This window comes from Coffea arabica, chromosome 8c (genome assembly GCF_036785885.1).
Source record: "Coffea arabica cultivar ET-39 chromosome 8c, Coffea Arabica ET-39 HiFi, whole genome shotgun sequence".
NCBI lineage: Eukaryota > Viridiplantae > Streptophyta > Magnoliopsida > Gentianales > Rubiaceae > Coffea > Coffea arabica.
The window spans coordinates 2,806,793-2,830,161 of record NC_092325.1 but is presented as its reverse complement, the minus strand read 5'-3'; the positions used below and the strand labels follow the sequence as shown (position 1 = coordinate 2,830,161).

At 36.6% G+C, this 23,369-nt stretch overlaps 3 protein-coding genes across 7 annotated transcripts; 1 reads left to right on the top strand and 2 right to left on the bottom strand.

Annotated features, from left to right (window-relative positions):
* Nucleotides 1-926: 926 nt before the first annotated feature.
* Nucleotides 927-2,074, top strand: LOC113706354 (carboxylesterase 1-like). The gene has a single exon (XM_027228243.2). The coding sequence runs from the start codon at nt 1,046-1,048 to the stop codon at nt 2,024-2,026; it is 981 nt and encodes a 326-aa protein (XP_027084044.1). The 5' UTR covers nt 927-1,045; the 3' UTR covers nt 2,027-2,074.
* LOC113706353 (ASI1-immunoprecipitated protein 2) lies at nt 1,603-9,276 on the bottom strand. 4 transcript variants are annotated; one of them, XM_027228242.2, is made up of 12 exons: nt 9,141-9,276; nt 7,570-7,680; nt 7,367-7,473; nt 6,948-7,214; nt 5,741-5,826; nt 5,074-5,573; nt 4,501-4,953; nt 3,833-4,304; nt 3,482-3,712; nt 3,274-3,395; nt 2,951-3,143; nt 1,603-1,879 (listed from the first exon to the last, which is right to left on the bottom strand). In XM_027228242.2, the coding sequence occupies exons 2-11, from the start codon at nt 7,655-7,657 to the stop codon at nt 3,079-3,081; spliced, it is 2,391 nt and encodes a 796-aa protein (XP_027084043.1). In that variant the 5' UTR covers nt 7,658-7,680; nt 9,141-9,276; the 3' UTR covers nt 1,603-1,879; nt 2,951-3,078. The 4 variants fall into 4 exon arrangements, with proteins under 4 accessions (XP_027084043.1, XP_071919934.1, XP_027084042.1 ...); XM_072063833.1 differs by having other exon boundaries at nt 6,948-7,208; XM_027228241.2 differs by having other exon boundaries at nt 7,367-7,680.
* A 799-nt stretch (nt 9,277-10,075) lies between these two features.
* Nucleotides 10,076-23,054, bottom strand: LOC113706348 (protein TONSOKU). 2 transcript variants are annotated; one of them, XM_027228236.2, is made up of 19 exons: nt 22,636-23,054; nt 20,914-21,711; nt 20,034-20,210; nt 19,756-19,847; nt 19,036-19,134; nt 18,349-18,812; nt 18,227-18,270; nt 17,930-18,151; nt 17,463-17,610; nt 16,291-16,410; nt 14,649-14,749; nt 14,377-14,500; nt 13,150-13,262; nt 12,559-12,670; nt 12,132-12,236; nt 11,980-12,046; nt 11,760-11,880; nt 11,517-11,690; nt 10,076-11,018 (listed from the first exon to the last, which is right to left on the bottom strand). In XM_027228236.2, the coding sequence occupies exons 1-19, from the start codon at nt 23,035-23,037 to the stop codon at nt 10,353-10,355; spliced, it is 4,149 nt and encodes a 1,382-aa protein (XP_027084037.2). In that variant the 5' UTR covers nt 23,038-23,054; the 3' UTR covers nt 10,076-10,352. The 2 variants fall into 2 exon arrangements, with proteins under 2 accessions (XP_027084037.2, XP_027084038.2); XM_027228237.2 differs by lacking the exon at nt 17,930-18,151.
* Nucleotides 23,055-23,369: the final 315 nt, after the last annotated feature.

The following is a 23,369-nucleotide window of genomic DNA, read 5'->3' as shown; positions in this document are numbered from 1 at the left end:
TCATTTTGACACTTTAATCCAAACCATGAGGGGGTTATATATAGCTTTTGAAATCATAGAGGGGTTATGTACAAAAATACTAAACCATACGGGGGTAAAATGTAATTTGCCCTACAAAAACTTTATTCATTTAGTAATTTAAGTAAGACACCAATTGTAAGCATTAATCCTTATAAAAACTATTGTAAGTTTAATAAATTATCAATAAGTTAGCTCTACCATGCTTCTTTTCATTTTGAAAAGGTTGATAATCGCCTTTTCAAAATAACTGAATTAGATCCTAACGATAATAGTGGACAAAGGTTTAGCAACCTTGATGGTTCAGTCGTACTTCCACAGGATCATCAAACGATATTCCGAGTAGTAATCCCTTTACCCTTATTCAAAAGGACATCCAGGTTAGCAAATCCAATTCGTGGATTATTAACCCCCTGAAGCAGTTGAATCCTCTGCATTGACCAAATTTACTCAAATGATTTTCTTTCATGGAGGAGGATTCGTGCAATTTAGTGCAACCTTAAATAGTATTGACAATTTCTGCACTGAAGCCGTGATTGGATTAGATTTTGTCTGGTACATGATCCTATTCTGGCTACCTCTATTCATTGACATTTCATAGCCAAGACTAGCATTCTTCTGTGATAAAAGCTTTATGCCATGTACATGGTACTTACATGTGCTTCTCTTTTTTCTATGCTAATGTCGCTGTACAGAAAATGTGCAAATCCAAAAATTCGACAAACACAGATGATTTGAATGACGATGATATGGTCCACATCCCAAACTTGACATATATGCTTAGGTTAGCATGTTGGAAAATGTTGACTCTTCCACTCTAAAACGCCAGAAAATTGAGCCTACGTTTCTAAGTTGACATCCTTCCTAAACAGCCGTAACTTATTCGCTTCATGCTTTTGATGCTGCTACCTGGCCAAACGGCTTATTGTGTTAATTGCTATCGAACATCTATAAAAAGTAGAGTACTCATAGAACTTCACAATTATTTGAAACACAACCATACAGTTAACTAGGACTAGTCAGAAGAATGTCTGATATATCACCAGTCGATCCTAATATTGATCTATACGGCTTCCTTGGCATCATCCGCTGTCCTGATGGCACAATCAGACGTCTTCCAGGACCAGCAACCCCTGCCTCATCCGATCCCAGAAACCCTTTACACCTTTCAAAAGACATATCTATAAACCAACACAAGGGCACTTGGGCTCGCATATATGTACCCCGGGAAGCATTTGACTCCTCACCGGACACAAAATTGCCTGTGATTGTTTACTTTCATGGCGGAGGATTCATTGTAGGCAACGTCTCAACACCTTTGTTTGATGATTTGCACAGTGAACTCACGATTAGAATCCCAGCAGTGATCATATCAGTTGACTACTGCCTTGCTCCGGAGCACCGACTTCCGGCAGCCTACAATGATTGCCTGGAAGCATTGTACACGATTAAAGATTCCAACGACGAATGGTTGGAAAAGTATGCTGATCTATCAAAGTGTTTTCTCATGGGCACTAGTGCAGGTGGTAATATAGCCTACCATGGAGGATTACTTGCAGCAGCATGTGTTGATGATCTAAAGCCTTTGGAGATAAAAGGGTTGATATTGCATCATCCATTTTTTGGCGGGACCAGGAGGACTGATTCAGAATTGAGGATGGCCAATGACAAGGTAATACCACTTTGTGCAACTGATTTCATGTGGGAGCTAAGCTTGCCAATTGGCGCGGATAGAGACCACGAGTTCAGCAATCCGATGATGGGAATCAATCCGCAGCTATTTGAACTGATCAAGGCTCTGGGATGGAAGATTTTAGTCATCGGGTGTGCAGGTGATCCATTGATTGACCGTCAGATTGAGCTGGTAAAGAAATTAGAAGAAAATGGTGCATCAGTGAAAGGTAAATTTGATGAGGGAGGATATCATGGCTATGGTTATGTTAATCCCACGGCCAATGCAATAACTATGGTTGTAAAAGAGTTTGTACTATCTTCCATCACTTGTTGAAAAAGACTAAGCAATGAGCTTTGAACCATGGAATATGACATTATGGAAGTAACAGGAGTTTTTTTTTTTTTTTTCTTCTTTTGCTTTAAAACAAAAAGTGCAGATCCATCGTTCTGCCAAAATTAGTAGTTCATAGCTTTTGGGATACATTTTTCCTACTGTCTTTTAAGTATTTCATCATTTTGAATGTAAGGCTCTAAAGGTACTCCTTGCGCAGCAAATTCTGTAATAGTGGGATATTAATACTAAGTACATGTATCAGAGGGTTTCCCCCAGAACAGGCCGATATTAGACAACGTTATTATTTTTCAATTATTTAAGTTGAATACTTGAAACAAACAACGATAAATCCCATCACAAGGGAAAAGTGTGTTCTAGATGTTCAAAGTTTCCCATTTTCAACATGGCATGCATTAATTGCTGCATATGTGTACTCCACGAGAATCCTCCTAATTGTTGAACTCTGAAGAACAGAACTTCAAATGCCAATCTATATCCTAAGTAACAAGCAAAAATGCCAAATCACATTAAGAAATTCAAAAGTATGGATGCACGGAATGGGAGTCCCTCGAATCCCCTGGAACATACTGAATAGGTCTGTGCTTGTACCGCAAGGTTATGGTCTACATGCTATTGGAACTGTGTAAATCTCATATATTTATGTAAGAGATAGATGTCATTTGAAAAAGTGAAATAAACTAGAATTCCAGATTTTTGCAGGAAATTTGAAGTTTTCAGACTCTACTAATTTACAAGCGTGCACCGAATAAATTTCAAAACATATGATATTTCGCCACTATACTGATAAGCTTCAGTTGGATTATTTTGTCTTAGGCTGAAAGCCTCAGATATGACCATGTTATGCCTGCTGTGGGAGGTGACAGTGACAGGGAAATGTAAATTGATAAAACTTGAGACTTTTACCACTTTTAGGAGCCTGGTATGAAGCTAAATATCCACCAGACTTCAGAGGAGAACATTGATGCTGCAAACACCAACAACTTCTACCAACTGGTGTCCATTTTAAGCCATTGTCCTGCGATAGATGCAAGTCATGTCGAGCAATTCACCTTCCTCTCTTTAAAGACTCCCCACAAATATAACAAACCATTCCAATCTGGCAAAAAAGAAAATGCATAATTAATTAAGGCAAAAAAGAACAGGGAGAATCTATTATTTTGTGCATGTTCAAATCTAGTCTTCAAGATTAAAAAAAATTAAAAATAAAAAGTGAATTCAGTTCATACAGTGGGAACTTTCAGGAAGAAGGTGGGATGAGAATATAAGAAGCTCAATCCGGTCGAAATTTCCTTTTAGAGCTATATCACGGTCAACCATGTATTGCACCAAGCTCTTGTAGTTTATATAGCTGCATCAGAATGAAAAAATTTAGTATAAATTCTCGAATGATTACAATTTGAACATAATGGGAGAAGAAAAACAGGAAGATCATACCTTTCAATGTCTTCTGCAAAAATGTAAAGGCCAATACTATCATCTTGGGGATAATATTCCTGGAACTGAATAGGCCATGCAGTCAAGCGAGATACTTCCTCCAAAAGAATTTTGTTGGAAAAGTTCTTTACTGCTTCAGGTATTTTGGATGATGACATTGTAGACAAGTGTGCTTGAATTCTATACAAGATTCTGGGCAACCTTGAAGAGTTCTGAATTTCGCATTCACCTCTGTAAGAATTTTAGAAAATGCATGTGAAACATCTTAGATTTCATACATTCTGCAAGAAGTGCACATTTCTAATTCATTAATTAGAGAGCAAAATTGTGTGACTAGAAAAGAAAACACACTTCCATATGTAATCAATCAAGGGAACAGCCAACGCCCTATAAGCATCAATCTGATTGCAATATGATGGACCAGCATCTATCTGGCTGCTTCCATCCATATCCTTCACCCTTGTTGCATCAAGAATGGAAAGTGAAGAACAGTCTAACAGGTGACAGTATGAAGCATTATCCAAACTTCCAGTTCTACCATAGTCTTCACTTCCACTTCCATTTGATAAACATTTATTTGCTGAGGTGAAAGGAGATGTCTGGGGGGCTTTCTCAGTAACACTGGAGGATGTCCGTAGCACTGTCAGTTTTTTTTCTCCAATTGCATCAGACCAACTACAAGGATTTGTCGACTCCAACAAGCGATGAGATGTTTCACCTTTCTGCTTTGGTTCCTGAGAAGCATCAGACACACTGGCAAATCGTACATCCTCAACCATATCAACTATAGGCAAGCACAGTGTCTTTCCCTTGCCTGCAATGACTGTTTTTTAGGGAGACAGTCAAGAAGCACAAGACATCAAAGTGAGTAAATTTAATTGACAGATGAAAACATTTAATAGAATCAAGAAAAACTCGCCAGGGGATGGCAGTTGTGAAGGGCATGAAACTAGACATGTGCACAAGGTGTATGGCTTTGAATTTTCAGAACCAGTGGAAGGCCAAATTCCATGAATTACCTGAGTCATCTGAAATCTGAAGAGGGTTGATATTAAGATATTTGGTTCCACAAACGTCTGGAGGTGTACATTTACCATGAGATTCAAACTTCTTATCATGTGATGATGCAGAAACAAAAGTACCATCTTTTGTAGAGCCGACTTGCAGCCTCTTAAATCTGGTGTTAGATGTCATTTTAACTGAAATATGTTCATTCATGCACCTTAATCTCTTCAAACTGCCATTGTCAGAAAATTTTGCTGGAATCCTCTTAATTTTTGGACCAACAGCTTTTGAACTGCCACAGCTCGCATCATTAAGTGGCAGAGTTTTCCTCATTGTTCGAATAGTACTACCTTTTTTCTTGTAATGAGTTTTAATGGAGAATTTCCTATTTTCTGGAATTACATCCAACCGCTGTACTTTTGGCCTCTTCCCTGAATCATTAAATGATCTTGACTTACTCAGACTACCTGCGAAATGGAAGATATTTCCCCACAATCAAAGTATCAGAAGCAGGGTTCAAAACGACTAATACAGAGCATCGAACCAAGATACAAAATTTCCAGAGTTTGAGGATCAAGAATCAATACCAGTTGCCGTTTGAAATAGTTTGGTTTTTGGCAGATTTCGACCTGATTTCCCTTGAATGCTTTTAGTTTGAGAAGAGTAATCATTTGACAGTGACAATTTATGACTAGGCTTCACCTCAAAACCTGGAGCCCGAGCTTTGCTAGAGTCTCCAGATATACAAGAAGGCCGACTTTCTGGTCCAAGTGCTAATCTTTTTGTCATTGACGTACAAATTACATTGCCTGAAGTTCTCTTAGCAGATAGTAGAGAACTTGCTTCATCTCCACTGCTCTTGTCAGCATCCAATCTTTTAGTATTTGTATCATGAAGTTCCTTGAAATCATAAGTATTCGACATTTGACACCCTTGGTTTGATGGATTTAAAGATTCGTACTTTGGACATGTAACAAGCGTTTCAAATTTGGTTTTGGTCATCTTATCTTTATCTTCTGATAGCATGCACTCTTCACACATCCAATTGCTGTAAGGAACTGTCTCCAACATTGGGCACATGCAGTAACTATCACAAATAACAGACAGAGAATATCTAAATCATACTCCATCCAGGAGAAAACATCAAGAAGTGCACAAGCAAAGCATAAACATCCATTGCCGGGACTCATCTAACTATTTAAAATGAAAAGAGCATTCACAGAACAATTTCTTTTTTTTTTATTAATTACTTACACATGCTCTGCACCAACATTGCACTTGCTACAAACAGCAAGAAATTCCTCCTGTCCAGCATCTCCGCAGATGTCACAGACCTTTACCTACGTGCCAATGACAGCAACCATCTCATGTCACTCCAGGGTTTCAATCACCCAACAAGCATGAACACATAATCATAAGAATAACTGGAAGTGTCATACAGATTCAGGGAGGCTGAGAACCACTGCATATTTGTCTTATTTATTAGACTAGTGCCATGGAAGTCAAGCTACTATATCAGAAATATTTTCAAACTGAAAATGAAGAGCAGCCAGCAAGTACTTACTTCATAGTTTTCCTCTATGTTTACTGATAAATATTATCATTCTTTCATCTTTCTCGTGTTCTCAGGACTAAATTATAAAGTAGTCCAACAAATATCAAGAACAAAATATTAAAGAATAATCAATTTCATAAAATACTACCACACAAGAATGTTAAAAGAGTAAAAAGTTTAAAAGTCTAACCTAAAATACCCCATATCTGAAACAACAAATCCATTAATAACTTCTCTGCTTTTGATTTTAAACACTAAGACTGGTAAAAGAAATGCATTACTTTCTGTTTTAAGGTACAATTTAAACTAAAAAATTAGACAACTACTCTGTGGCAGGACAGAAGATTGCATTAGGCTGGTAGCACTGGCGGGTAGATGGCTGCTGTATAGTGCAGGAGGTCAGGCATTCAACTCCTATTAGCAAACCTACTGCAGTGATTAAAACCAAAAAGAAAAATAATGGACAGAGGACTCCTACATTTTGTTCAAGTTATGTGAACACTTCCAGATTATTGTTCAGAAAGATGTTAATTACTTTCTGCATTATACAAAGAAGCATCGGAAGTCCAGTATATAGTATCAAATAAGCAAAAAAGTAAGTCCATCATGTAAACACAAATATATATATAAACAGCATGTTAAATACTCTAATTTTCTTTCGTTACACAAATCTCCCTTTCTGCAATGTTCAAGTAGGACAGCAACAGTAAATCTGCACAGGACTTAATGTGTCAAAGGAACACACTATAAGTGAGAGCATCTGGGACCATTGCAACTTTAGTAATCAATCAACCAATAAGTTCAGAAACTACAAAATCTAGTTCTATGACCTCAGTACTTTCATCACCAGAATGTCTAATAATCAAGCCACTGTAATGAGGTAATAGGAAAGAAAGTAGAACATACGTCATACAGGGAAGCTGATTCACCATCACACCTCACAAACTCTGAAGGCTGAGAAGGTTTCTCTGCATTTGATTGATCAATTGAGGTTATGCCTCCATTATAACTTGAGCAATTCACGAATCCAGTAGCACCATCTTGTGCAAATATAAGCTTAACAGTTTTTTGGCTATCAGCTACATCTTGTTTGTGTTGCACCTTTTCAGCCCTGACCGTTATGACTGAAGATGATGACCCTGTCTGATCCACGGAGCTACAGTGAAACTGCCCCTAAACAATATAAAATGTTTCAAGTAAACAATTAACCAAAAAAAAAACTGTTTCAAGACCTTTAAAGAGGTTGGACCAGCATAATAGTCATTCAAAGAAGACAACTAAGCTGAATTGATCTGAAAGGAACTATTAGCTATAATTGAACCCACTGTTTCATCTATTTTGTCCGTGTAAATACTTTGATTCTCAGCTGAGAAGCATGGGCCAGCTCCTTCTACAAATGAACTTCGATCATTACTGCTATCTAGAGTGCCACCTTCACTCTCATGAGAAGATGCAGCAGAAGTTTCAGAAACCTGCTCAAAATAGGCATCATGTTCACAGGATTTATCTGAAGAACAGTTAGATTTACCTCCCCTCTGCAAGAGTTCTCGGCCGAGATGCATGCAAGAGGCACAAGGGGTGGAGCAGACATTGCACCTTCCAAATTGAGTTGTCATATCAAAATTTTCCAGTTTAAAACCTGTCCAAACAAAACTTACTCTCCCACAACAGAAAAGTAGAAACTACTGAAAGTAGAAAAGCACAAATAACATGAAGATTCCCAAAAAAAATAATAATAATTTTTTTTTTGCTATAGATGCAACGTACTATGAGTTCCAGATCTGTTGGCCACCTGGTATGCTTCTGGTATTTTTTTTAGAGTTTAAAAAAACAGAGTATTGTAGGACACATAAAGCAGAAAAGACTCCTGATAATCTTGACAATGGTAAGTTTATGAGAAAAATTCAGTAGAAGTTACAAACTCGAAGCAATGTGATATATCTTAAATAAGAGATGGAATGGAACTATCACCAAAACTAATGCCTTTCAATGATCTGACACCGTTACCTAAACATATATACGTGCTTAAAAAAAAAGTGCAAGTAAGCATGAAACCCTATATTTCATATCGCACTGAAAAAGAAAAAGGCATTTCTTCATCATCCTAAGTTTTCCCAAAAAATCTTCACAGAATCACAGTTTAAGATGTATGCACTGCTGAAATAAATTCAGAAAAACAGAACATCAGAAACCTCTCAGCTTCGAAAGGAAAGGATAATATTAACAGCACGGAAATAAAATTACTGTTCGAGTTTTTTTGCCAATGAAGCTTCAAAATATCATCAAATAGTACTTATTATACCTAAAAAAGGAACTATTCCCTTATACATAATACGAAATGTTGCACTAAGCACATGTTAACAACAAAAGCAGCAGGGATTTGTTAATATGATGCCAATTTACACCTCGTTTAAATTGTATCAAGATGGTTCATGTTAAGCAAACTTAGGTTGTGTTTGGATTGCATTTTCCGTCATTTTTCATGGAAAAATTACTGTAGCGATTTGATATATGTGAGGGAAAAAGGTGATAGGGAAATGTGATCACGGAAAACGATAATATTTTCCGACGAAAACCTTCAATCCAAGCAAGGCCTTAGTTGCTAACCCTGGAATCTGATTTTGTCTGACACTTAAGGGTCTTTATTCCTCGTCTTAAAACGAAATTCAATTCTCCCAGTCGCCATTCACCAACCCATTCCGCCTTCCCTGCTAAAAATCTAGAAAAACAAAATGCTATATGTGTTCTTCTACTATTAGAAATCCTTTGAGCAACCCTTTTCAAGATATTGTATCCTGCAGAATTTCAGCTGCTTAATACAGAATATCTTATCAATTACTAGAATATAATCAAGTTCACCAGACAAAGGGAAAAAGAATAAAGAAAAAAAAACTAAATTAAATATCATCAAGAGCACAATTTGATGCCAAGTAAGACAAGAGAAGCAGTAACCACATAAACATATTTCTAAAACCCTAAAACCCCTAGAATTCAACCAAAGCAGCAGAACATTATCAACCAAAAAAAAAATTTTAAATGTTGCGACTGAGGGAAAAAAAAAAGGAAAATAAAAAAAGAGAAATAGGAACAAAGGCTTACCGGAATCAATCGAGCTTTATCGATAAACTTCTTCAAAAGTCTCGAATTTGCAACGTTTTACTAGTTGGAACTTAGAAACTCCAAAAACCAAAAATGAAAACTAATAATCATGCTATATATTTGTTCGAACTTCAAAAGAAAAAAAATGTATAATCAAGTGAGAAATTTTCTTCAAAATTATGTGCTAGTTGGCTGTTTATTTATCCGACCGCAAATTTGGTTAGACTTCGACCAGAAATTGGTTTATTGACTTTTAAAAGATTTCGAAAGTGGCGGGCTTTGTTAAGTGGGCCATGAGGCCTCCACCGCCGTCGTCACTCTTAGCTGTGGCGGAAATTTTGTAAATTTGGTCCTTAATTAAGACCTTGTATTTCAAAAGTGCCCCATAAAAAGTGCAATAGTTATATATATATATATATATGTAAACATAATATCGCTGACAATAATTTTATTTACTACCTTGATTTTTTTTTTTTTTGGTTCATTACAAGGGAAAGGATGAAAATTCGATAATATATTTTTTTTATATCAATATGAAAAATGATCATATCAAAATTTTAATAATAGATTATTCAAAAACTGTCCCAAATGATAGAAAAATTAGAGAAGGTAGGTTAATGGAATCAAACACGTTTACTTTTGCCATTTCTCTTTTCGAATCACGGTACTGGAGATGGACGGCAGCTTCTTTGCTAATAAAGGAATATCACTAGCTTTAAGCTTCCGGCAATTGAGCTATGGATTCCTTTCAACTGTTTTGTTTCTTGCTTTTGCTGGAGAAGGTTTCGAGTTTCCTGCGAAGTTTCCTTGATTTCTGGTTTGCAGCTCAGTTTTATAAACGATTATTATTATACATGAATTCATTCTATAGCAAAAATCCTTAGTGGGTACAAGTTACATACACAAATAATCACATTATGAAGAGAAACTAATGCTTGAAGCAAGTCATTTGTGTAGCTGTTAGATCACAAAATCACATTATTGGCAAGTATTTGCTTTTAGTGTTTCGATTCTTCATAATAATCCACAAACTGTATAAATAGAGAATGGAAAAATGAAAAGATTGACAATGTTCACAAGGTAGAAAAAGCACATATCTACATAAGCTTCTTATGGCCAGCGTTGGAAGTAGCGCAGTTGATGTCCTGTTGGTTTTTCTGTCAACTTCGACGGAGTTGTTGAGAACAATCAGGAATTGCACCAGGGACAAGCTCAAATCCTTCGGCAACAGGGTCTAACACCGCAACATTTATGTCCTCGCACTGACAGATGAATCATGTTATCCTGAATGTGACTCTGAGCTAAACCAGCTCTTGAACTTGCTGACCAAGCAGTGTACAATTTCTCTGCAACAGATTGGCAGAATCCGTTGTCGCTAAGATCTAAGCTTAGCAAATGTTTTGCCCTGGAAATAGCAGCTAAAATATCTGGAATGAAACTAGATTCTAGACGAAGTTCTTTCTTTTGAGATGAGTCAATAGGATTGTCACTCAGTCCTGAAGGTGCAACTTTCTCGCCAGTTGTGTCGTCATCACTGTCTGCAACTTCAAGCTGATTGTATTCTGCGTTGACAGTACACAACTCTTGTGGAGAACCCTGAACCTCTTTGGATGCATATGCTTCCAACAAAGATTCCGGAAGGTTGGGGTTGGTTTGCTTGAAGTTTGAGCCTTCTTTCAGTGGTATTAAGCAACATTCTGAAGCGTTGCTTTCTGGATGGATGTTTTCAGCTAAGTTCAGCTCTTCAAGGGAGGAGTTGCACGCTAGTTCCTCAAGTATCCTGAGGATGCCAACCGGGCCAAGTTGACATTTGCTTAACACCAAGACTTTCAAACCACATTGAGGATTAGCAACTAAAGACGCCAATGCCTTGCCACCCTGATTTCATGCTTTCTGTTAGGTTATGAAGAGGAATAATTGCAGAATTTTCTCACTTAATTAATTCTATGATCTTTGTCAAATTCTTATTAATGCCAGGTAGATGCATCTCTAGTATTAATGAGGGGCATGTGAGGTTTACTAGCTTGTGATGCAGCAAGTTTACCTGCTTAGTTGTGTTTCACATAGCGACAAGCAACACTCGGATGCATGTAGGACTTTATGCATGAACATCTGATATTAGCCAAATGTTTGTAATGATTGCCTTCTGAAAATTACTCACATCTTTTATGCAAATCCATGGTGATAAGCACAAGCAGGTAAAGCATAATTCCGCCAATAGCAAATCCATTAGCATGTTTATTGACAGATTAACGTTGTAAACTCCATACTTCAAAAGAAAACAAAAGCTATCGCATCTCAGGACAAAGAACACATCTAAGAAATACATAAGCAAAAACTCACATCTCATGCTTCTTAGTAGAAAAGACAACATACCTCTTGCATAAGAGGATTCCCTCCAAGATTCAGCTCAAGAATACCATAAATCAAAGATACTTCAATATTCAGCCTAACAATATAGTCACTTGTCAGTCCACATGATGATAGATCAAGCTTCACCAGTTCCTGGGTCTCATTAGCTAGCGACTTAGTTAACTGTAATGCCCCATCCTGCAAAAGGCCTCCCACGTAAGTTCATCAAGTTATTGCTCCCTAAAGCAGATATGCTAATACACTTACTGTTCCTATGTAGCTGCCTCCAAGTATCAACCCGGACAAGCATGAATTCGTGGCAAGCTGGCAAAGGCTATCAACCACAGGTTTGCTTAACTTTATGCCAGTTAGGTTGAGTTCTTGGAATCTAGAAACATCAACACAAAAATTTTGGTCCTTGATTTAGCATCTTAATTTGAACAAATTGTGAATTAAAGAATGATTGAGATCTCTAACGAAGTTATACCTTTTTAAGCTACAAATCTTCACAAAAAGGTTGATAATGACATTGCCAGATATAGGGTTGTTGTGTCCTGTGCAAAAACAGAGAATTTTGGAGTCTTAGAATAGTGCATAAAGAGGATTTTGAAAACGACTCGTCATATGAATGAGCAGTACCTAAAGACAGATGCGCAAGTACAGATCCAGAGTCCAGTGAATCAGCAATCTTTTGGATTGTTCTAGACGTGATAGAACACTTCTCGACATTCAAAGTATAAAGAGCTGGTGAAGAAAGCTTTCTTAAGAACAATGATAAAAAACAGGCAGATCTGTGCACTTAGGAGAATCGTAAGAAACAAGAAGATGGTTGCAATACAAAAATCCTGACACAATATAATTCTAATATTGATCTTTTATATCTTAACTTACAGTGCAACTGGTTAATAATCAGTAACTTACAAGTAAGCAATATCTCCAGCATGTTAGCACTAAAATGCATGCTCGCAGAGACATATTTAGCACAGTACAGTGCTTTCTCAAATATGATTTCGTTCATGAGAATAAGGGATACAGACAGAGAAAAACAAAACAAAGAGAGGTTCACCTTTACACTTCTTCAAAATGGTGGAAAGATAAGAAGCACATGCATCTGTCAAGCGGTTGCCTGAGACGTTTAGTACTTCCAATCGGTTGTATAGCACAGGGCACTCACAAATCTGCATATGAGAAGGATAAACAGAGTCTCTTATTGGTGGATATGAATGACTTTCACTACTGTGGTTCGAATAAAGTCGCAATTCAAGCTATTTTCCAGTTTTATATGTCAGTGTCCATAAACCATCTAGACAAGACTCTGATGAGGTCTAACTCAAGTACTACTCAACCCGTATGTCCTTGTTCACATAACTTATAATAGAAAGAATTGAGTCGATTTCTCTAGATACTGAACCTGTATAACTTGCGCAAAATCTCACAATTAGAGCGAATAACTGGGTCCTGAAAAATTTCCTCTTGGAATAAAAAGGAAATTTTCTATGGACTTGTTGAATTATCTATTTCAATAATAAACTGTATCATTACCTTAAAATTCATGAGCTTCCATTTATGTCATTTCAAAACTCTCACTTCGCTTCCTGATTCATGAGTTTCTTATCACTAAAAAGAATGAGAACAGGGTGAAGGAAGTGGAACATACTTGAAATAAAGCAGTGGGACCAAGTAGATTGCAATGCAAATCCAAAACTAAAGCACCATAATCCTGTCCTGATGACGTAAACACCTGCTTAAGTCTCTCCATTGTTCCATTTCCTGGAAAATAGGAGAGATGCAGCTAGCTAGTAAAAGAGATATACAGGTCATTTACACAGCAAATGATATATTTTTGCCAAATTAAAGTAATACTGATGGCTTATTTAGCTTCAGTAAAGAAATTCATTTCCTAGAAATCGACTATAAAGTCCCTTAAGAAGTCTGACACTATGACTTCTCTTTTCCCTTGTCTTGTTCACACCGAACACCTCCACACAATAATCTAAGCAAACTCTTTTCCAACTCTTCTGGATTGAATTCTATGAAGATCTTAATGTTGCCTCTTAATTTTTAGCGGTTGACAATCATGGCAGAAAGCAAAGTTTGGATTGAACAAAATGCAATATTCACCAAAAGAATACCAATGTGCTCAGGGTAAACATTGGTGGATTTAAACAAATTGTCAAGACATCCAAACAAGATTGCTTGGCTTCTTCATCTGCAGTAGCCATGGAAGCTCACAGAGAAATGCACTGCATTGCCTCAGGCAAGTATTTGAATAGATGCTCAACATGATATGTGATAATTCTTTCCTTATGAAGTAGAATAATTCATCTATTGTAGAACTCTTGAAAACGTTATGGAACTAAATATCTGAAGACTTTGATGACGACAATAGATTTCGAATGTGTTAACTGTTTATACATCTGTTTTAGGTGCTGGGAGAAAAGAGGGTATATACAATGAAAGGTGGAAGATGTCTTCCTTAATCAGAGAAGGCACATGATTGCTGTACTAAACAATAGCACGTGATGAGTAACAACCCAATCATCAGATTAATCAAGTCACGTGTAGAAGAAGAAGAAATGAAAATTAGAAAAGCAAAGAAGGAGAAGAAAGAAAACTGGAAAGGAATGAAAGAAAAGTCGATTTCTCGAAAATCAGTAAGTCAATCTTTAAGAAATAAGTTGATTTGTCAAAACTTTGACTTCTGTATTTATCAAAACCAGCTAAAACTATCATTCTTTTTTTTCTTTAGAAATATTGTTGTTAATGACCCAGAGAAATAGAAATATGATGGGCACTTCCTGAGAGAGAACACAAAGGAGAGGCTATGCAATTTAGTTTAAACCACTAAGTTAAATAGCAAGAGAGGCAAACAAGCTATAATTACCCAAAAGATTGTGAGAAAAGTCTATGACTGCGACTGTCTTGTGAGCATACAAGGCATTAAGCAGGGGTGCAACTGATATGTCTTGCAATCCACAGTCAGATACTATAACCTCATCTTCTGATACCTAGAAAAAACAGTAGATATCAAAGGGTACGAACATCATTTTCAATTTTAAAGCTGTTTAAGAGAGGTTTAAACCCTTAAACACCAGTAATCCAACTTTTCATCAAAAGCAAGCCAGCAACATAGACACACAGCTCCTGGGATCTCACCTCTAGATTATATAGCTTCTTAAGAACCTTCAAATCAGGTTGTTCAGATAGCTCCTTGCAGCAATCAACATATAACTTCATGACTGGCTTTGGTACCCATACTGCTTGAAAGACATTGGAAGAGTATCTGAGTACATGGCATTTGGACTAAAGAATCATGGTGTCTGTACAGGTATTGGAACCTCATAAAAAATAACCCAAATGGCATAATTGGAGATTTTTTGTGTGGCTTATGTAGACATCAATAATGAAAATTGTAATCATTACATGTAGTATTCCAAATTAACAAAAACGCTCACAATCACTTACAAACAGATGGTTAACTGTTGCAAAAAAATATTAAAACTCAAGAGAAGCAACTTCTTTCTCTCAAAGCAGGACAAAAATCGATTGCTCTTCATTCTTCACTTGCTAATACTCCAGTCACAAATAACACTCAAACTTAGGGACACATTACTTCACAGATGAGAGATTGATGAAACTCTCAGGTTTCTTTCTTACATCACTTAAATTGATGAAAGTACCATAAAAACAATACTACTAGTTTTTGAGTGTATAAAATTATTTTGGGGTAGAATAACTTTTTGTATGTTATATAGGATACCCCGTAAACATAACAAAATCATCATTGTATTAACAAGTTCATTTCCATTGGTGACCAGTAGCTTTTCTTTTAGAAACACATGCATGCTAAACAGTTATGGTAGAGAGGCCAATGGACCACCTCGTACAGAAGATGTACTGCTATGGTTCATGCAACAAGATTGAGTCCTCAGAGAGCCACTAGTACTTTACCCACTGGCTTCTGTGGACTATATGGGAAATTAGAAAAGGCAGAAACCAATACTACTGTTGTTAAATGATATAGAGTTAATTTGGGTACAAGTATTTTTTGTATGCTATTTTAGAAATAATATTCAAATAAAACCATGATATTAGGACATGCACTTCAAAACAACAAAAGTAACTTGGGATTTTCTCGTTGAATAGTAGAGCACTGACTTTCAGAAGAATTATGCCAATTTGCAGTTCAATGATGTGTAAGCATTCCTTGATAAGTTGGGGGCTGCCAAACAGCTCTAAGGACCAAAATGTAAATGAAAATGAAAACCTATTAAATACTAATGTATTAATCAATAAATGCATTTGATATATAATCAACATGCCAAGCAAGATGTGGAATGCCTACCATACCAAATAGACTTCCAACAGAATAATAAAGATCTAGTTTGAGATAATTGGACTTTTATCAATGGAGATAAAGTTATAATAAATCAGCTCATCCTGGTGCCATTTTCAACCCAAAGCAGATTAAAACCTCTGTCTTTCCTTAGAAAATTGAAGTGCCTGTTACAAATTAATACTATGTAATGTTAGAAGTAGATGGTGAAGTCAAAAGTGTAGCTTAAGATGCAATTGGAACATTGAGACAAGCATTGGAGTATATATTTCTTTATCGAAAACACAACCTGTTTATCAATAAACCACAAGTTATCTCCTGTCATTTCACCATTTCACAATTATCTGATAGCAAGAGACCAGTCTTTTTATCAAAGTATTCAATAGCAGCACACTGGTTGGGGAAAACAAACATCCAAGATTCTTCACATGGTAATGGATAGTTCAAAAGCAAAAGGCCTACCCCCAAGTGAAACTTCAAATATGTTGTTTCCAAATGTGTGATTCTTCAATTCATCAACTGCTTCCAAAGTTTCCAGGACTTTGCCATCTCTTTTTAGGTCTTGAACATCCGGAACTAGACCTGATGAGAAGTTTAATCTGTATTAGCAGCTACTCCCCTATCTGCACTCCTATAAAACTTAAATAACTAAGGACAAGGCAAGTGTGTCAGTGACTCAGAACTGAGAACAAGACAACAGAGTTAGCTATTAGAGAACTCGGGACAAGGCAATTATGTAACATCTCATCAGTATTGTGACTTCATGTTAAAATCTAAAAGCCTGAGGCAATGGACATTTTGCACTCACTTCCTCATTGCTCCCTTTTCTTCCTTTATCTGATTTTCCCTTAGCAATCATTACAGAATTGTAATTGGATTAGAATAATCTTTTGTTCTCTTGCTTTCATCCATGTCATGTGAGGAGCAATTTTATCCAGCCATACCCCTTCAGTGATACTTGGGAATTGACAAATCGATTTCTGTATCTAGAAAACATAGGAATCTTTTCAGTTATTCTATTTAGTTTTAACTAATTGAGTATGTCAAATTGGGCATAGAAAAAGTATCCCTTAGTTTCTCGCAAGTTTGTGCAGCAAGAGAAAATGATGTAGGTCTTCAGAGTATGACATCAATTGGTTAGTATAACGTCAAAGGGTTCCACACCCCATACTTTCTATTGTTTTGGTCAAAATTATGAAATCAATTAGTTAATATTTGAGGGGCAGGAATATCAAGGAAATGTTGATGAAGAGTAGCTATTTTTCTGACTTGGATGTTCAGTTGAAAAAAAAAAACCAAAAAAAAGGATAATTTACCTGTGGAAATAATTTTCAAACACTCTGTCACACAAAACTTGCACGAATTTGCGGAAATTCACACACAGAATATTGATTTTAACCAACCAACTACCCATCACCACCCATTTCCTTGAATAGTCTTTTCTAGTAAACAGGCATAAGAAGGAATTAACTTCCCCTTTCCTTTCATTCACTTTCTCATGAACTGCTTTGCTACACAAACTTGCTAACTATTCAAATGGATTGTTAGCTTTCAAAAGGCCTGGTCCACTAGAAAATGTATGGTTTATAATACAATATATGAAAACAACTTGAGAAGAGAATATTAATTCATACCCTTTGCTCTCTTCACGGACGGTAGTTGTAGGTAGTACAAGCATGCCACTCCAGCCTTCAGCTGCTCCATACTGAGTTCATCTCCAAGCATACAAGAGTCTGGTTCTAAATGTACAAAGTCATCATTGACTTTGAATATCATATGTTGCTGCAATCACAACCTAAGCATCACATTCTGTCATTCATGCAATTATAACTGAACATGAAAGTAAGCAGCAACTAATTAATTCAGGGGTGAAGATTCAATAGCATTAGTTATCTCAGTGTTACAGTTAAATACATTTGATTTGGTACATAAAGCCATGGACCATCAAGGAGAGTAAGAGCTGACAAGGAAGTCTTGTTTAATGTATCAGAGAAAAAAAAAGTAGAAAATACTACTAGTTACCATGTATAGTAGTACTTCATAGCAAGCTACAGGTAATAAGAAAAAGTTGATGTAGAGATACTTCCGTTTCAGTACTTACACAACTTTCAGCACAACAAGCAGAGGGATCAAGATTGGACATATTGTGCTTATAATTTAGGTTTCCTGATTTGTCAAATTTATTTCTGTATGGATCTCTAAAATCCTTGGCATCTTGAGCAGCTAATGCAGAGGTTTCAGATTTATGGGAACAACTGCTTTCTTCAAGATTAACAGGAGTACAAGTGCTAATGGCATGTCTTGAGGCAACAGGTGAAAGATCCTGCCAAAACCAAAAGACTCATGCATAGCTTACAAGGAAAAGGCTTGATAAGAGTTTGAACAAATATTTGCTTACTTGAAGCTCATGAACAGGACTCTTGAGATTGCTTTTACTCTTACCTACAAATGCAACACAAGCGAGTTACTCTTCTGAGCTGGTATAAGCATACAGCAGAAATAAGATGGGAATTGACTTACATCCATTTGAAGTAGCAACCTCTTCTGCATGGAAGTTATAAGCTGTTCTTCTGGAGGTATGCTCCCCATCATTTTCAGATTCATCATCTGAAAGAACAAGACGAATTCGTTTACGACCAGCCGCTTGACTACCAGAAGCAATAGATGCCTTCCTGGGTGAAGATTCAGGCAGCTTGACTGCTGTTTCAACTGTTGCATCATGCACAGCTCTCAACTTTTCAGCACTTTTACCGTTACGGAGAAATGATATTAAAGGAGCATTCTCACTCAAGTCATTTGCAGAAAGAGACTTTGATCTACTGGCATTTGATATACTTCTCTCAGGTGAAATTCTAACTTCAGGTGGATTTAATGACAGATCATCAATCTCTGTTTCAGTTTCAGAACAATCATTTGGCATGTCTTGTCCTTGAGTTTCCTTAGGTGTTAAATGCTTCAGTTTATCAATTAATGACTTCAGGCTCCTGAAAGAAGAAACTTTCATTTCAGAAAACATGTGAACCTTATAAAACTATAAAGGAGAGACAAACTAAAAGAAACTTATATCAGTGATTGGATTCAAACATGCAGGAGTCAAATCCACATCCACAACAACATTGTTCCTTAGGTCTTAGTTCCACAACCTTTCTCTTAGTGACTGATATCTAGATTGGTTCAAAATGGGTAAAGCAAAAATTTCTCTAGTACCTTGCTTTGTCAACATCATCAAATCTGATCATTTGGCTGTAGTGCATATTTTCAAGTGCAGATAGCTGGGCAGAAGGCATGTTAGCTTCAACAGCAATCCTGCATTATAAATGAACATCAAAGAGCATGAGTATAGGCGCCAAACTGGGCAGCTAAAAAGTGGCAGCAAAGGCACAGATTGAGTTTCAGCAGCAAGAAGCATCTTCTAAACAACTTTGACCCATCATGAAACTCATGATAGCAATTTTTGGGAATTGTAACAAATTAGAGCACTAGTAACTGCCTTCAACTGATTTAATTGATTCAATTAGTTCCATTTTTTCTCTCTTTCCATCAACAGACTGAGGAATCAATGCCAAAGCAGTCATCCATATTTTCCACATGCAAAATGACAAGCACAAGCAGGGAAAATTGTATTTTACCTACATTTAAGGAATTCTCAGATAAGTTTATAAACTCAGATATACACCTGTCTGCTGGGCTTAGTGAATATTCACACAGAAAGGCTTCAACATTTTTGTTCCTGTAACTGTCACTGTGTTTTCCGAAAATAGGACATTTGAGGAAATAATGAAAATCTATCATACCCAGTCAATCTATAGCCTTCATGTTAGAAAACTTTAATCGGAAAATTCACAATAAAAACTCCAAGCACCTGTGTACTAACAATCAGAGCTGCAAAAAGACAGCAAGGAAAATGTAATAGGTGAAGATACTTGCCTGTAACCCTCTTCAAATGCTTTGAAGGCTTCCATCCAATTACCGTTTGAGTCAAGAGCATTTCCTATGTCAATCTTGGATAAAGCTTGTCCCTAGAATGACAAGGCACATAAACTATACCCACTTACCAAAACAAGAAAAAATAAGATTCATATAAAAAAGAAATCCATAAAGACCTAATGTGCATTAACTAATTTGATGCATAAGCTGCCTGTGTTAAGGACACTGATGACTAAACCGCACAAGTATCTGATGTCTATAGAGAAATATTAAGTTACCTCCAAGTTGCCTATTAAATTGTATGTTTCCCAGCTCTTTGTGTGCCACTTAAGAGCTTTCTTGAACTTCCTGAGCTTTTGGTATGACTCTCCGATCAATAGAAATGAATCACCCATTTTCTCTTTGTCACAAATTTCATTAGCTATCTTCTTCCTCTTCTTTGCATACTCAAGATGCTGAGCACAAGAAATTCAGAAGCACAGTTACTCAACTTTCACTTTAGTATATTAGCTGACAATTGAAAGAAAACAGGACACAACAAGATGCCGCTGGGATTAAAAAATAAACACAAAGATGCACATTGTTCAATATGTTAGACTGATTTTCTCTTAGCATGAAAGACATTTGAGTCAATGGAGACGTATCCTTTAATCCTTATAAAAACCTTAAGATTATTTGACTCCTCCAGTGACATGTCAATATCTCTTGATGTTGACCACTAAAATTATTTAATGGATGTCAATCCTTCACTAGCAGTCAATATGTAATTACATTATGCAGATTAAATTTGTTATTCCACTGCAAGAAATTACTACCTGGCATGTCTAAACCAATTTCTTCATTTCTTATATTCACGATTTTACCCATCTGGTCGACCAACTGGAACAACCTGCTTTCACAAGCAGGCATAGAGTAAAAGATATTTAATGCCAAAACATGGTCATAGGAGAGAAATCATTATTTTTATATGCAAATTCAGAAACTCACGGACTGTGATTGATAAAAAGAGACTCAATGGTTAAACACAAACCAATGGATGCAGTATTTAAATTTGGAGCTGAGGCACAATTTTTAGAATATTAATTCTCTATGGAGAAGCAAGTTAGCCAAACTAAATCATAATGCATAAGCAAATAAGGAAATAGTTTCACTATATACCTTCATCCATGCAAAGATCATGCTTGATTTCTCAATAAGACGATCAAGAGATGCAATCTGTTGCAGTAAACACTTCCTCTCACCTGCTGTGCCTCTAGCTAGTTGCATGTTCCTGGCCAGCCTCTTGAGATTCTGCTCATCTTTCTTTATTTCATCCATCACATTTATTGCTGCTTTAACAGTTTTAATATTCTGTTCAATTTGACTGACTAAAACATCCTCATCTTCCATTGACTCTGCCTGTTGAAGTGCCATGTGGTAACAATTTATGGCCTCATCATACTTTTGGACCCTGTAGTGCAACTCGCCAAGATTAATATAACCCTTTGCCTCACCTTGGCAGTGCCCAATTCTGTTACAAATAGAAATATCTTCATCCATATGCTCCCGAGCTTTGTCCCATTTCCTGAGCTCCATGTAAACAATTCCAAGGTTGTGATGAAGCCTACTACGCCCATCATGATTTTCACTAAGCTCTTCTTCATCACAGATCTCTAATCCTCTACTAAGAATTGTCTGGGCTTCTTCCAGATTATCAAGATCTATTTCAAGCATTCCAATGTTATTGTGGGCGTCAACGTACTCTGCAACAAAAGTAGATTTACAAGATGATGGATTCCTCATGAGATTTTTAGCAAGTTTCATTGCTGACTTGAAGTACTTTTTTGCATTCTTGATTGAGGAATGGTCATCATCAGACTTCATAAACATTTCATGGTATGTTCGACCTAGTTGAGTACTTGCTCTTTGTTGCTCAATGAGGTCATTCGTGTCCTCTGCAAGCTGTAAATGCTTTTTCTGCAATGTAAAATCAATAAAATTTAATCCTCTAAACTAATAAAAATCAGAAACTGGAATCTTTAGAAAGATCAACTGTTCAATAATTTGTAAAGCAACTGAAGGAAAGAAAATCCCGCTTGAAACTTGAAAGGCTTGTGACTCTAGGCAAGAACCCATTTGACCAAATTCAAATTCTACCCCATACACTAAGAAATGGTATTTTCTCCTTGCAAAGGCTTAATGCGAGCACGATATCCGTGCGACCTTAAACATCACAAACCAATTGCACAGGCAAGTTTTGCATTTACAAATAATATGTGCATTACACAAAAACAGGTTCCAAGAGTACACAAATTACAAGGTATCAATATCATGTTACACGACAACAGCTTCTCATAATTGCGGCATTACGCAAGCCGATGACCATCACTAACCAATATTTGGAGGAAGGAGCGGAGCTAAGTCAATACCTTTCATAATTTGAAGCCGTCCGATGGATAAGGGTCTTTTTTCCCCTCCTCCTAGCACGACGGCTCTATTCTCACCATCTCTATTACACTCTCCCTCCCCTCCCAGCTTCTTCCTTCCCACCCTCCCTGTTCTAAAACATTTTTTTTTCTAGCAATACAAAATTAAAGGCACTAACTTTGTATGAATATCAACGGAATTTTAATTTATAATTAACCAAAAAACGAAAATGTCAACCAATTCAGCAATTATATTGAAAATTAGTTCTAGAAAGCAGAATCAAACAGGTAGTGGAAGGTACAACACCACATACGACAACAAGAACAACCAACAATTGCATGCATTTCTTCATCAATCAATCAATCAGTTAATGAAAAAAAGGAAATTTTTAATTTTCTGGGCAACATACAACTCATAGGCCTAAGGTACCACACTTTCAAGCAACACAATTATGTAATAGTAACAGAATATTACCTGAATTTTTAGGGCATCCTTGAAATCTTGAAGGCGGAGATACAGTTCTCCGAGGGTATTACAAGTCGGAAGGAGCTGTTTATCTGGCAAAAAATTGCTTGAAACGTCATAATCGATACGGAGCCACTTGAGGGCCTGGACGTATTCTCCTCGATTTTTGTGAATATTGCCGATGTAATTTGCCCACCGCGCCTCCTCCGCCCGATTCCCCACCTCCTTTGCTTCCTTATAAGCCCGTTTAGCATCACGGAGCTGTTGTTCGTCGTTGTTTTTCCGCATTTTGATGTGTGTGTGTATGTGTGAGAGAGAAGGTTTAGGGGTTTGGAGTTTTTGGATTGACGAAGGTCTTGATTGATTCTGGTTTTGAAACGTTAAAAGGAGGGAAATAGGGATTCCCGCCATAAAACTTTAAATCAAAAAAAAAAAAAAACTTTTTGACTGCTATCTGTATTATGGGCATAATTTGTTGAATATTAGAACCTTAACAGCTTGATTGGGAGGTCCACCTTAAACACCTGTACAGGGAACCTAAGTACTAATTGCAAGTAATTGACCATCTACCTAAAAATGCTTTGCATAAAAAGTTCTTTTTTTTTTTTAATGTACACTACTTCCTCTTTTGTATGTGGTAGGTCGAGCTATGAGACTAATAGCAAATTTTTTCTCAAATTTATCAAAGCTAACATAGTTGGCCTAGAGTAAAATCCCAAAAAGTGAGATTTTTAGAAGAAAAT